At 41.0% G+C, this 15,183-nt stretch overlaps 1 long non-coding RNA gene and 1 gene segment (V, D, J or C); one reads left to right on the top strand and one right to left on the bottom strand.

The window, feature by feature from the left end:
- The first annotated feature begins 2,498 nt into the window (after window positions 1–2,498).
- On the top strand, window positions 2,499–7,891 carry LOC136177489 (Ig kappa-b4 chain C region-like). The segment is given in 3 exon segments: window positions 2,499–2,511; window positions 2,565–2,642; window positions 7,395–7,891. Coding segments are annotated over 3 exon segments (414 nt in total).
- Window positions 7,892–9,458: 1,567 nt separating this feature from the next.
- Window positions 9,459–10,135, bottom strand: LOC136177444 (uncharacterized). Its single transcript, XR_010665055.1, has 2 exons — window positions 10,027–10,135; window positions 9,459–9,919 (listed from the first exon to the last, which is right to left on the bottom strand). It is a non-coding gene; the product is annotated as an uncharacterized lncRNA (long non-coding RNA).
- Window positions 10,136–15,183: the final 5,048 nt, after the last annotated feature.

The raw sequence follows: 15,183 nt of genomic DNA, 5'->3' as shown, positions 1-15,183 counted from the left end.
TTTAAAACCAGTAAGAAGCCTCGCTGCTGCGTTCCAGTTGGAAAGGGAGAGTGATTCACGAGTTGTACCAGAGAGAAGGGAGTTGCAATAGTCCGGACGAGAAAAGATTAGTGAGGGAATAACTTTTTCCAGGTCATCAGGTGGGAGAATTGATTTTTACTTTTGAAATGGTTCTGATGTGGATGAAACAGGACTGGATGACCTTCTTGATGTGTTGTTCGAAGGTGAGGTCTGAATCAAAAATCACTCCTAAATTTCTTGCAGAGGGTGTGATGTTAGCAGAGAGGGGATCTAGGGAACTTTCGATCTGGCTGATGTTTGGGTGTGGATAATTGAAGAGTATGATTTCTGAATTTGACTCATCTAAAACCCTTTTCACACATACGGAAATCTCCTGAAAAACTCAGGAGATTGGTCTACCCGGAGGTTCTTTAGGCTATGTGAGAACGCAAACAGCCGCATTTTTCGCGCAGACTTTACCCAGAGTTTCTCCAGCCAGGCCCCTAGTATTTTATTCGCAGAACATCCACATGTTTTTAAAACTTTGGGCCATCCAACATTTAATATCCCTGAGACAGTTAAAAACAGCAGCTAGACTTTTTTGGTCTCCTATGGTGATCACAAAGGTTTTGTCTAAAAGATAGGTGTAAAAGCAAACTAAGTGCAGTGCCCTTGACACCAATCCAGGACTCGATTCGTTCAATTAAAATGGCATGATCTACTGTGTTGAATGCTGCTCTCAAATCTAAAAGAATAAAAATAGTGAGGAACATAGTTTAATGATTTATTTTGTCTTTCTTTTGTTTCAGGTCATGTTAGACACTTGATGAAATGTTTTAAGAGTTTTCGATCATGTTTAGATTTTTTAAGGGGTATGTAGGGGTACATTTGGACCAACTTTGATGTTACTATGACAGAGTGTGTGTGTTTGTGTGTGTTTATGTGTGTGTGTGTGTGTGTGTGTGTGTGTGTGTGTGTGTGTGTGTGTGCGTGTGTGTTTTTGTGTGTTTGTGTGCGTGTGTGTGTGTGCGTGTGTGTGCGTGTGTGTGTCTGTGTCTGTGTGTCTGTGTGTCTGTGTCTGTGTGTCTGTGTGTCCTCAGTGAAGTGTGTCAGTCTCTGCAGAAACTTCCAGCTGCAGCAGTCAGTTCAGTTTCTGTTCAGTCTGACTGAGGGAGGTTTTTGTACGACGCTTTTTCACTGTGTGAACACCCACTGACTGCTGATGACATGAAAACTCTGACAGTAGTAAACTGCTGCATCTTCAGTCTGGACTCCACTGATGGTCAGAGTGAAGGCAGAGTTTGATCCACTGCCTGAAAAACGATCTGGAATCCCTGATGCTCGAGTGCTACCAGCGTATATAAGCCGTTTAGGAGTTCCTCCAGCTTTCTGTTGGTACCAGGCTAAGTAGTGGTATGGGCTGCTATAATAAACATCCTGACTGGTTCTACATGAGATGGAGATGGAGGCTCCCAGAGCAGAGGTGACTGCTGCAGGCTGAGTCACTGTGACCTGTCCTCTGGACTCTGAGGATACAGATACAAAAACAGAAAGCAGCATCAGGGTTTAGTGGGCTTCATTTCAGAGGGACAGATGTTCATAGAGGAGAGGAGTTTGATTCTCTGGACTTTACCTGTGAAGCAGCAGCAGAGGAGGAGAGTCCAGATGAGGACGCAGATCAAAGTCATGTTTTAGATGATGAGGACGAGGATTTCTGTTGTGATGAAGGACAGCTGTCAGTCATCCAGTGTTCAACTGTCAGGACTATAAACTCTCCCAGAGCACTGGAGCATGGTGCTGCTGATGCAAAGTGGCTCTCTATGGAAATGTTCTGACTGACTCCAACAGGGACCACTCTCATTACTCTGTTTATCAATCAATCAATTAATTATACAATTAATTAGAAACCTTTCAAAATAAATGTAATATGATTTCATGTTCATGCTTCTAGAAACATTTATTCTGATATAGATCTTGAGTCGTAATTAATAATATTCTTGAGAAAATGATTTAAAAACAATTCAAAGATTTAAATATCTCAAAGAAAGACATTCTTTAATTTGTTATAAACTTTTTAAATTCTGTTTTCTTTTGTTCTCAGAGGTCTTGCAGGCAGAGACTCATTCAGGTGTCTGTGTTTGTGTCAGAGTCAGAGAGCCGTGTGTCTCTACAGCGAGAGGTTTTTGTACGACGACTCCATCAGTTTGTATCACTGTGGTACCCGTTCGGTGGAGGAACCAGACTGGATATTGGAAGTAAGTATTCAGCTTTTTATTCAATCAGTAAGTCATTCTGGTGTCTTTTGTCTTCATATTCAAGCTTGGAGGAAAAGAAATACTGATCATTACTTTTTAAATCGCTTGTTTTAGAAATTTGACTTTAAAGGATTTCAGTTTAAAACAGAAACACAGACTGAATTTAAATGAAGGTAAAATGTTTGAAGCCAGAGTTTTTATTTGTTGGGAAATAGATGATTTTCACTCTCATGGTAAGGTGATATGTGGAGTTGTGGTAGTTTGAGTTCAGTGTGTTAAAGTCAGAGAGCCGTGTGTCTCTACAGTGAGAGGTTTTTGTACGGCCGCTCAATGACTTTGTACCACTGTGGTGGACTTTTGGTGGAGGAACCAGACTGGATGTTGGAAGTAAGTTTCTGTATGAATATTAAACCTAATGTTAAAATACAGATTTTTATATTTGATCCACATAAATCACACTTTGACAACCTCAAAGACAGCTGATAAATAATGTTCTATTCATGAGGTTTTTCTAACAATTGATATGGACGCCTTAATGACTGAAACAACTGAATGAAAATCATCAAATCAGCTTCCTTTACTGAAAATGTTAATGACCAGGGCTTTAAATTGTCTAGTGGTTTATGTTTATAAAAATAAGAGAGGAAAACATCTAAATGAAAGTGTTTTATCTCAAAGAAATATTGTAAATCTGTTAAATCAAGCGTGATTTTCATCAGCATAGAAAGATATCAGACCAGTGCTACTGCAATTCAAACACTGACAAAACTACAAAGTAGATTTATTCAGATGTTATTTATATAATAATAATAATAATAATAATAATAATACATTTTATTTAAAGGCGCCTTTCAAAACTCTCAAGGTCACCTTACAGAGCAGAGATAAAAAACAACAAAGTAACAACACAACAATGAAATTAACATTAAAAAACACAAATGTACAGGATGTAAAGGAGTTATGAGAACGGGTGGAGAATGATCAGACTGAATATGCCAGTTTAAAAAGAAGTGTTTTGAGTTGAGATTTGAAAATGGAGAGAGTGTCGATATTACAGATTTGTGGTGGGAGGGAGTTCCAGAGGTGGGGGGCAGAGCGGCTGAAGGCCCTGGACCCCATGGTGGACAGGCGGGGCAGTGAGTTGAATGGAAGAAGAAGACCTGAGAGTGCGGGTAGGTATGTTGATGTGCAGGAGTTCAGAGATGTAAAGTGGAGTGAGGTTGTGGATGGCCTTGAAGGTGAGAAGCAGAATTTTGAAGGTGATGCGATGTTTAACCGGGAGCCAATGAAGCTGCTGTAGGACAGGGGTGATGTGATTAACAGAGGGCGTTCTGGTGATGATGCGAGCGGCAGAATTCTGGACCAGTTGAAGTTTGTGGATGGACTTGAGAGGGAGACCAAAGAGAAGGGAGTTGCAGTAGTCAATGCGGGATGTATCCAGGGTGTTGACAAGGATGGCAGTACAGCTTGTAGTGAGGGACGGGGCGGAGGCGATTAATGTTACGTAGATGGAAATAAGCAGACCGGGTGACATTATTGATGTGAGCTTGGAATGATAGTGTGTTGTCAAGGATGACACCCAGACTCTTAACCTGAGGGGAAGGGGAAACTGAGGAGTGGTCAATAGCCAGAGAAAAACTGTCAAGTTTGGAGATTGTTTATTTGGTGCCGATGAGGAGAAGCTCGGTTTTGTCACTGTTTAATTTGAGGAAGTTGAAGGTGAACCAGGATTTGATTTCTTGCAGGCAATCAGTCAGGGAAGTGGGCGGGAGGGAGGAGGTGGGTTTGGTGGACAGATAGAGCTGGGTGTCATCCGCATAGCAATGGAACTGGATGTTATACTTACGGAAGATATGGCCAAGAGGAAGGAGATAGATGATGAACAGAAGGGGGCCCAGGACAGAACCCTGAGGAACACCGGTGGTGACTGGAAATGGTTGGGATTTGAAGGTTCCGAGTTGAGTGAACTGAGTACGACCAGAGAGATAGGATGAAAACCAGTGCAAGGGTGTGTCAGTGATTCCGATGGAGGCAAGTCTGTCAAGGAGTGTGTGATGGGAGATGGTGTCGAAGGCTGCACTTAGATCAAGGAGGATGAGGATGGTTAGAAGTCCGGAATCAGCTGCCATGAGGAGGTCGTTGGTGATTTTTACCAATGCTGTCTCTGTGCTATGGAGGGGGCGGAAACCAGACTGGAACTGTTCATAGAGGTTATTGTCAGACAAATGAGTGTGAACCTGAGATGCAACTGTTTTTTCAAGAATTTTGGATAGGAAGGGTAGATTAGAGATAGGACGGAAGTTATTGAAGTCATTTGGGTCTGCAGCAGGTTTCTTAAGTATAGGGGTTATTGAAGCTGACTTGAAAGAAATGGGAACAAGACCAGAGGTGAGGGAGGAATGTATGATGACCATTATTAGGGAAGACAGAGGGGGTAGGCAAGCTTTTACTAGGACAGTAGGGAGAGGGTCTAATGGACAGGTAGATGGTTTTGATTTCTGAATGAGGTCAGATATTTCAGCAACAGAAGGAAGTTTGAAACTTGAAAGTGAGTGAGAGAGAGGAGGTAAGAAGACTGGGAGAGATGAGATGTTAGGAGTCAGTTGCTGGTGAATCTTGTCTACTTTGGCAGTGAAAAATGACATTAAAGAGTTACAATAGGCGGTGGAAAACAGATGAGAAGCAAGAGAGTCCGGTGGTCGTAGTATGTTGTTGACGATGGAGAATAGTGTCCTTGTATTCCCTTCACCTGAGCTGATGATACCTGCGTAGTGAGTTGATTTAGCTGTAGAGAGACTGTCCTTGTAGTGGAGAATGTGGTTATTGTAAATTTCTCTGTGAATAAGAAGTCCAGTTTTCTTGTAGAGACGTTCCAGGCGACGGCCTTTTGTTTTGAGTAGGCGAAGTTCAGGTGTAAACCATGGAGCAGAGTGGTTGAATGAAACAGTCCGGGTTTTTAAAGGAGCCAGGGTATTTAAGAGGCTATGAAGACCATCATTGTAATGAGAAACCAGTTCATCGGGGGTGGATAAACAGTTTATGCTGGGGAGGCTGTCAATGCCACTGGAGAGAGCAGTTAAGTTAATGTCCTTGATGTTGCGATATGAAATGACACGTGGCAGATATTTTTTGGATAGTGTAAGTTTGACATTGAAAGATATTAACATGTGATCAGAAATGGGAAGGACATCTGCAGTGCAGTCAAGAGGAGTGACACCAGAGCAGCAGATTAAGTCCAAGATATGTCCTTTGGAGTGTGTAGGAAAATCAATATGTTGCTGCAATCCAAAGCTGTCAAGGCAGGATGTAAAGTCCTTCGTCAAGGCATTGTTAGATTTATCCATATGTATATTAAAATCTCCCAGCAATATTATGTTAGGGGAGAGTGAGCACAGATGAGTTACAAATGAAGCAAATTCATTCAAGAAATCAGTATTGGGCTTTGGTGGACGATAGACAGTGGCCACTATGGTAGGTGTAGGCCCATTCAGTTGTAAGGCAATACATTCAAAAGACAACTGAACAGGGACAGAGACAGGCGACACTTTCCAATTCTCGCGGTAAACTATCGCGAGACCTCCCCCTCTGCCAGAGGCACGGGGTTGACAGATGTAAACAAACCCTGGAGGGGTACTTTCATTCAGCTGTGAAAAGTCATTAGGTTGTTGCCATGTTTCGGTTAAACACAAAAAATCAATCTTACGGTCAACCAGGAGCTCCTGGAGGAGAGGACCTTTGCTGGTAAGAGAGCGGGTGTTGAATAATCCAAAGTTGACATCGTTGTGGTCGTGTTTGACCCTGACGTTAGCTGACCTGGCTAGGCAGGCTAGGACAGTGTGGTCAACTTTCCGGCTGGAGTTTCTTCGGGGTTGGCGAGATGAGGACCAGATGGATTGTATTGGTGTGGAGTCGTCAATTTGAAAGCCCCGTCGGGAACCACGGTGGATATATTTCCGACGGGTATGACGAGCGATGTCCAGGCAGAGATGCAAAGCCGGTGGAGGATCGGACAGGTGGAAGCGTAGTTGCAGGAGCTCAGCGGCTGTGTAATGGAGTACCGCTGCCGTTGGGTTGAAGACCAAGGACAGGGCAGTCCAGACGAGCACGGACCATACAAACATTTTATTAATCCACATTGTTGCCGATGATGGACTGGATAAGGGCTCCGGCAGCAGAAGCAGCCCAGGTGAGGAGTGGGAGCCCTAAACGCAATAGGTAAGCTAATAGGCTACCAATCCAAATTAACTCACCGCGTAATCTGATCATTTGGAAGTATGTCCAGGAAAGAATACAACAAAGGTCCGTAGATCAGCAAAAACAGTCAGAGGAACCGGAGAGCAGCAGCAGCTAAACGCACCAGCGTTCACTCAACCGGACGTGACGTGATGAGGGTAAGCTTCTATATTTCCAGAGAGCTTGAATATGCATGTCTAATATATATCTTCATGTGTTTGTGTTCAGCAGCTGTCTCTCTGTTTATTTGTCATCGTTAAACTCTAACTTTAATGAACTCTTATCGTGTTTTTATCGGTCCTGCTTTACCGTGAAGGTTCAGTCAGGACAGTTTGATTTCTGTCACACTGAAACATAAACAGGTTGATATTTAACAAAGAGAGGTGTTTTAAATGTTTTCCTGAGATTCATTTTCTGACGACTCTTTAAGGTATTTATCTGATTCAGTTGTTTGAATGAACCGGACAAAACAAACATAAAGAACAGTCTTTGAAAATGTAAGTAATCTCTGATCTCTTTATGCGTCTAATTTAGACATTTTTCTGATTTGAATTCACATGAAGAACATTTGATTGTGTTCAGTTGATTCTCTGTTTCAGTTTTTTTTTTTTGATTATTTTGATGGGGAATGTTTGTAATGTTTTTAAGTTGATTCAGATGTAGTTTAAATATATTTCAGGTCGTTCTGTGTGATTTTCTCTCTGTGTGCTGATGTGCATGAGAGGCTTCTTAAAGGGAAGTGAAACAATGTGTGAGTAAGTGTACAGTGGAGCAGAAAGAAACATCTGACAGAAACTCCTAAAAAAAGAAAATCAACTCTCAGACATTAAAGGTGTTCTATAGGGTGTGGTGTTTGATTGACAGTTGTGTGCTCCTGTCCTCTAAGCTTATTGGTGTCTCCTATAGGTGATGTGCGTCCCACCCTGACGGTGCTGCCTCCCTCCAATGAGGAGCTGGAGCAGGGGAAGGCCACGCTCATGTGCCTGGCCAACAAGGGCTTCCCCTCAGGCTGGAGTCTGGCCTGGAAGGTGGACGGCAGCAGCAGCAGCAGCTGGGAGGAGAGCAGGAGCCCTGCAGTGCTGGAGAAGGACGCTCTCTACAGCTGGAGCAGCACCCTGAGGCTCTCTGCAGAGCAGTGGAGGAAGGTGGGCTCAGTGACCTGTGAGGCCACCCAGGGCGCCCAGGCTCCAGTCTCAGAGAGTCTGAGTAGAGACCAGTGTTCCCAGTAATGCCTCACTGGGACTCTGCTGCTGGTTTTACTGTGATACTGCTCTCACTCTGCACCTCTCTCTCTCTGTCTTTATTTCATGTTTCTAAAGAATAAATATTAGCTTGTTGCTTCATATGTGTGTGTATTGTTTCCTGATAATAAAAATCTGTTCATTAAATCAATGAGAAATACACTTTTTGTCTTTTATTTTTATTTTTTCAAATTTGTTAAAATGACTTTTATTTTCTTTTATCACAAACTGTCTTAAGATACTTCATAATAATAGAGCCAGTGACTACATTAAGAAATGCAGTTTCTCCATGATAACTTCACAAAGGACGAGGAAAAACACATCATGATGAGACATAAACACTGTTTTTAAACTCAGACTGAGCTCCTCAATATGTTTGATGAGCGTCATCAGTGATCACAGAACTTCAAACGATATAACTTTTTATTCTTTATATAAATTCCCAAATGACAATAAACTTGTTTTGTGCTCTAGTCTCTCTATAATAGTCGGTAATAATGAACAAAAAACTCATGATATCTAGCATGACTAGTCGAGACCAGAGTGCTCAGAGACCGAGATAAGATCTAGACCAAGGCAGGACAAGAATAGGAAAAGACCAGGACAATGAATTTCACTGAAAAATCATCAACTTGTGTGCAGCTGGCGTGTCACTCACTCAGACTGTAACACCAGGAAGGTTGCAGCCGTAACTGGGGGATAAAAGTCAAACTACAAATGAATTGAAGTTAATTGTTGTTTGAAAAAGGGGCTTTTCCTTCCTACCACAATCAATTAAGGAACAGGACTACCACAAAACCATCACCATCTCCTCACCTCTGGCAGCCTGGTGGATAACCCATAATATCACCAAGTCATCACTAGCACATGTAGATACACCCCAATATGGCACAATCCAGACCTCCAGCTACACAACACCCCCATCCACTTTCCATCATGGCAACAAAAGGAAATCACTCAACTCCATCTCCTTAAAACCACCAATTTATATCATTCAATACATTCATCCAGAAATACGGGTTGGGAGGGACCAGTTCCTCCGATATCAACAATTAAAAAAAATTCCAAAATTAATATAACCAACAACAATCTACAACCTTCAACCTGAAAAAGTCTATTCTAACCCGCCCAGTCTGTATCCTGCTTGGGCTGTCAGCTGATGTTGGGGGCCGTGGATCGGGTGGAGGGGGTCTCTTGCCTGACCCCCCGATGTCCCTGTGAGACCCTTCTTTTCAGTTCTTCTCAAATATTGCATGAGTGTGTATGAATGTATATGTATGTGTGTATACCTATGTGCATGTATGTATGGATATATATATTTTCCTCTTTGTTTCTATGATGGTCACATGAACACTATACCTTTAATTTGATTGTTTTATCATTTTTCTTCATACATATATATTTTTTTGATTTATTCTTAGATTGTTTTCTCTTTTCTTCCCACCTGACTCCTGACCTTGATGAATCAACTGCAACTCACACCAGATCTAAAATCTCATTTATTACCCTCCCTCAACATAAAAAAGTTCAGAAGTCACCATATCTCATTTCAATCTATCGCCTGTATGATTGATGTGTTGTGTCTGTTGCACGTCATCACCAATAAAAAAATATGTTAGATTTAAAAAAAATCTTATTACCCATAATCCTCTACTTGTAAAGAGTGTGTAGTGTTCAAGTGCATTTGCAATGAGGTTTATAATCCAAACCAAATATGAGGGCTGATTGATTTTTAAGGTCTTTATCATGTCTGAGCTGCTTCAGTGAAGTGTGTCAGTCTCTGCAGAAACTTGCAGCTGCAGCAGTCAGTTCAGTTTCTGTTCAGTCTGACTGAGGGAGGTTTTTGTACGACGCTTTTTCACTGTGTGAACACCCACTGACTGCTGATATAGTGATCACTCTGACAGTAGTAAACTGCTGCATCTTCAGTCTGGACTCCACTGATGGTCAGAGTGAAGGCAGAGTTTGATCCACTGCCTGAAAAACGATCTGGAATCCCTGATGCTCGAGTGCTAGCAGCGTATATAAGCAGTTTAGGAGTTCCTCCATCTTTCTGTTGGTACCAGGCTAAGTAGTGGTATGGGCTGCTATAATAAACATCCTGACTGGTTCTACATGAGATGGAGACGGAGGCTCCCAGAGCAGAGGTGACTGCTGCAGGCTGAGTCACTGTGACCTGTCCTCTGGACTCTGAGGATACAGAGACAAAAACAGAAAGCAGCATCAGGGTTTAGTGGGCTTCATTTCAGAGGGACGGATGTTCATAGAGGAGAGGAGTTTGATTCTCTGGACTTTACCTGTGAAGCAGCAGCAGAGGAGGAGAGTCCAGATGAGGACGCAGATCAAAGTCATGTTTTAGATGATGAGGACGAGGATTTCTGTTGTGATGAAGGACAGCTGTCAGTCATCCAGCGTTCAGCTGTGAGGACTATAAACTCTCCCAGAGCACTGGAGCATGGTGCTGCTGATGCAAAGTGGCTCTCTATGGAAATGTTCTGAGAAAATGGCTGATTTTTAGCTGATTCAAAATGTGCTGCAAACAAATTTGAATATGATAATCTTTTGGTTACTAGAAACCAACTGAGCATCATCAGCATACAAGGTGATTGTGAGGTTTTATTAAGATTTCTGCACCTGCTGTTTAGACATCCTGCCAGTTTGTTTTCAGTTTCTTTAAAGACTGTGCGGATGGTTTGTCTGTAGGTTTAAAGAAGCTCTCTGTGTTTTTCAGCATAGTAACATCATGTGAGTTCACTGGAAGCTTTGTGAAGAGTTTTTTTATAGTTAAGGTGAAGAACAGCTTTCAGTCTAAATTCATTTGTTTGGTAGTTTTGGTGCATGAGAAAAGAAATGTTCTTTTTATTTTTTTATTTTTATATGGTTTCAGGTCATGCTCGGCCCTTCATTCGATGACATAATTTTAAAGGTTTTGGACAATGTTTTGGTTTTAACGGATATGCAGGGGTTAATATGGACCATGTTTATGTTATATGGGGTGGCTGTAGCTCAGTTGGTAGAGTCGTCGCCTCTCAACCAGTAGGTGCTTCGGTGGAGGTGTATGAATGGATTACTGATGTACGTCACTTTGGATAAAAGTGCCTGCTAAGTGAATTGTAACATTTTAACATTATATAGTCCAAAATATTATCATAATTATTTGTAATAATAATCTCTATATCCATGGATGTCATCCATGCCATCAGCCATCACCTTCATTTTCTTCTCTGCATCGGTGAGTCTTGCCTCCAGACCGGCCACCGTGTCCTCCACATCCGATACTCTCTGTTCAGCCACGGTAATGCGTTTGGACCAAGGGGCAACCTCCGGTCTCGAAAAATGAAGCCTATGCGGAAGTGATGTGGATTTCCTTGTTGTTGATATGTTTGATGATGAAGAAATTCGCCGTTGAGACTGACTTGCTTTCAAAGAGTATCATTTTATTTAAGCAAGAAACAGAATCACTGGTCACGTCTGACCAGGAGGATCAAGAAGCCAATAATGATCTCTGTCGAACACACAGAGACAATTGCTTATATGCATCTAAACATCTGTTTTCCCGTCATGGGTCATAAAAACATCAAGTTACACAACCATATATGGCAATACTCCTATACAACACCCCAATTTAAACATTCCAGCTAAGGGGACTCCTAAATCTCCTTCAGATACTATCACAAGACGCACCCATTGTAAACTTATATTATCTCTGTCCTGGTTACATCAGACACTTCATAGTCCCCCCTAGCGAGACTATAGTCTCGCAAACGAGATAAATTATACAATTATGATGTTAATTAGCCTCATACGAATCACTTCTGTTCATGCTTAACCTTAGTAATATAGTAAAATTTTATTTGTGGAGTGTGAGAGCAAAAAACCCATCAGGCAGCTATCTTTCTTTATTATCCATCAAACAATCTAGACAGGAAAACTCTCTCACGGTCCCTCTGCCCCAGGCAACCACCTATAGTACTCCAAACCAATTAAAAAGAAAAAGGGTTATGAAAACTTTTCAGGATGATATATAAATGCACACATTCAAAACCTCAGAAATAAAATCTAAAAATTGTCCAAAGTCAGGCTGGTCGACCCATCGCACCTTCCAATGGACCTCTCCCTACCTAACACCACTTTCCCTGAGGATCGATAAAGAAAGAAAACACCTGAGGTCCCAATATATGCATCTCATACAGTTCCAGAAAAATATGTCTTGCTAAAAATATCTACTATAAAGTAAAACATACAAAAATATTTATCAACAATACAAGTTACATTGTAATAAACCTTCAATGATTTTTCAATCGAAACCCCTCATCATGATGTCTTCATTCAGGTTTCCGTTGTCCATTTCCATCCTCCATTTTCTTAAGTTTGGTTGTTTCAACTCCATTAATCTGGGAGGATCTCTGGACAATCAGCCACCTTCACATTGGTCTCCCAAATATCATCCTGGGAAGAAAAATCAACAACCAGTATCTTTGTACATACAAAACCATCAAAGATATTCATTTTTGTATCATACTTTCACCTTATTCCACTACATGATTAACATATACATGATTAATATACATGATTAAAATATTCAATTCCCCCCTTTTATCAATTCACTTCCAGTTCAAAATAATAGTGAGTCAATGTTGAATTCAGATATTCAAAAATGGATATTTCTCTCCAATCTCTATGACCTCCTCACCTTCACTTAGGTCATTACCACTCAGTAGCGGCATCTGAATGTTTTCTCCTGGCATCACAACTCCTACCCATCTCAATATCATAGCCTTAGCAAAGGTCAACAACAGCGTACAAAAACAAAACATCACACACAGTGATAGAAGGGTAGCCACCAAAATCTGAACCACTATAGCTCCTACTGGTCCTAATTGGTCTTGTAACCAAGTATTCGCAGACCATCCCGCTCTTTCTGATGGACCAAATGAATCCCTAATTAGTTTCAAAGCATCTATGACACTAGTCATATTGTCAGTAGCATCAGGAATCAAAGTGTAACAGGCTTCTCCAGTTAGATTCAAAGCTACACAGAGGCCACCTTGTTTGGCCAAAATGTAATCAAGAGCCATGTCATGTTTCAGCAACGTCAATCGATGACTCCTCTGAGTATTTGACAAATATTCAAAACCTTTTATGGTCTCGTTTGCAAAACCTTGCAGGGTATATGTAATATTATCAATATGATCAGCTAAGTATGTAACACCATACCATGGAAACAATCCTATTCCCCATTTCTCTCCCAAACTTATCCTCCAATGATAAGACTCCAAGTTGTGAAATTGTGCCAAATCTCTTTTCTTTCTACTGCTAGAGATTGTCGTAGAGTTATCCTCATCAGACCCTTGTCCCTTCTGAATAACAAAAACATCATACGGAAGTTTCAACTGTGCCATATAACAACATCCAATCCAACCATAAGGTAAAAATAAGTATGCCTTATCGCCACAAATCCACCAGATATCTTTAAATGTTCCTATGGTAAAATTACCCGGTAAAGTTTGATTCTTTACACTTAGAGTTTTACTCAGTCGGCGATGTGGTGCATGAAAGGTCACTATATACATGTCATCAATAGCCCTTTGATCACGTCGTCCAAATTGCATCATATAGTTATCACATTCTGATATTCCCATAAACATACCATCTCCACCATGAGTACCATTTGAACAAAAACAAGATTTAACCTTCACAGGTGTCACTTCCATAGGATCAGGGACTGCTGTTGTAATATCTTCATACTGATCAAGGAGATTTATATATGATAACTTCTTCAACCAAGCACAATTCCGTTGAGGTGTAAATAGATGCACCGACACGGCCATCCAATAATCATATGGTGCTTGTTGCTTAAATACCAACCACGATAGCGCATAATTTTGACATTTAGAAGTTAAAGGTTCTGGTACCGTCTCTAGAATTGAAGGCCATGTGCCTGGTGCTGGAACTCTCACAACACATGGACCACTCAAATTACTAGCCAATCTAACAGAGTGAGTCAACTGTTGGTACCACATATTTCTACTTGCCCACGGGTCTGCAATTTGCAACACCGAGGAATCAAACCCATAAGCTTTCCATTGGGTTTCACGCTTCTCTAATGCATGAAGATGTTTAGTCATGACTTCTGATGTTCCGTCAGCATCTACAAAATCACCAATCAGATTCGACATAGTCATCTGAATTGTTTCAGCTGCCTTAACTAATGTAGATGTAGCAACAGATGTCAACATCATACCTACAGACTTTGTAGACACCGAAGAACTCATCATTGTTTCGTTGATAGTAGATCCCATCTTTACAACCTCACTTGTAAAATTACTAGGAGTAACAGAAGTAGAAATTGTCATCATTGCTGTTGTAACATCCTTTTTTACCAAAGTCGCAGCTAGAGTAGTAACCAAAGTTGATACGCTAATACTACTAGGTATTCTCTGAGCTACAGTAGTAGACATCATCTGTTCATCAGTCACCCTTGGAGTGACTAGTTGCTTTTGAACCTCTTTAGCCACCGTAACTACTTCAATAGGATCTAGGCCTTCTACCACAAGCATTATCTTACGAATTCTATACCCTTTTACCCAATAATTGTGATGTGGTACAAATTTAAACTCTGGATCCAAATAAGTGCATGTATATTCTCCCTGATCTTCCCCTGTTACATTGATTAGGACAAGTGTACAGTCGTCTTCAACCCTAAACAACCTTATGTGATTATACAAAATATACTTTCTTTGATCACGAGGCACACTATTAATTTCAGGTCCTGTTAGCACTATTTCTTCACCACGAGCATTTTTCCAATTAGGGGGATTATTACCATCATTATTCCATTTTCCACATTTACATGGAAGGCGTGCTGAATTCCCTAACGTAGCTTTAATCACAATGTTTACAGGAATTTGAGTTGTAGAAATCATTTGAGGCTCAGCTGTATTTAGACGCAATATCTCTGTGACGTCAGTAACCTTCAGTTTTGAAAAGGTGGATGTCTGCTTTATTTTCTCAATCAGCGGGAGAGTTGATATGGTAGTTGACAGTTTTCCTACTTCAACAACCAGGGGTTTTGCAATTCTAGTTTCATTTAGTACCACTAAAGTCACAATACTGTTTCTGTAACCTAACCCCAATTGGACACTATGCTCTCCCATATTTACTAATTTTGGGTCATAATATGTACACTTATAGTCACCTTGATCTTCAATCTGAGATCTACGTAAATAAAGACTACAGTCTCCCTCAATCTTTGACCTTCTTCGATCATTAAGCAACACATACTTTTCTAGTGGTGATGTCCCCAATAAATCAATAACCTTACCATGGCTATCTTCCCACTTGACTCGGAATTTCCCTTTCCCATTATTTTCCTTTGTACACTGACATGGGAGCTGAACTGACTTTCCCAAAGTCACTTCTACTCTAGTCCTCGTAACGTTTTGGTCTAACCT

The sequence above is a fragment of the Labrus bergylta genome, chromosome 22 (genome assembly GCF_963930695.1).
Source record: "Labrus bergylta chromosome 22, fLabBer1.1, whole genome shotgun sequence".
Taxonomy (NCBI): domain Eukaryota; kingdom Metazoa; phylum Chordata; class Actinopteri; order Labriformes; family Labridae; genus Labrus; species Labrus bergylta.
This window is presented reverse-complemented; position numbering and strand designations above follow the sequence as displayed.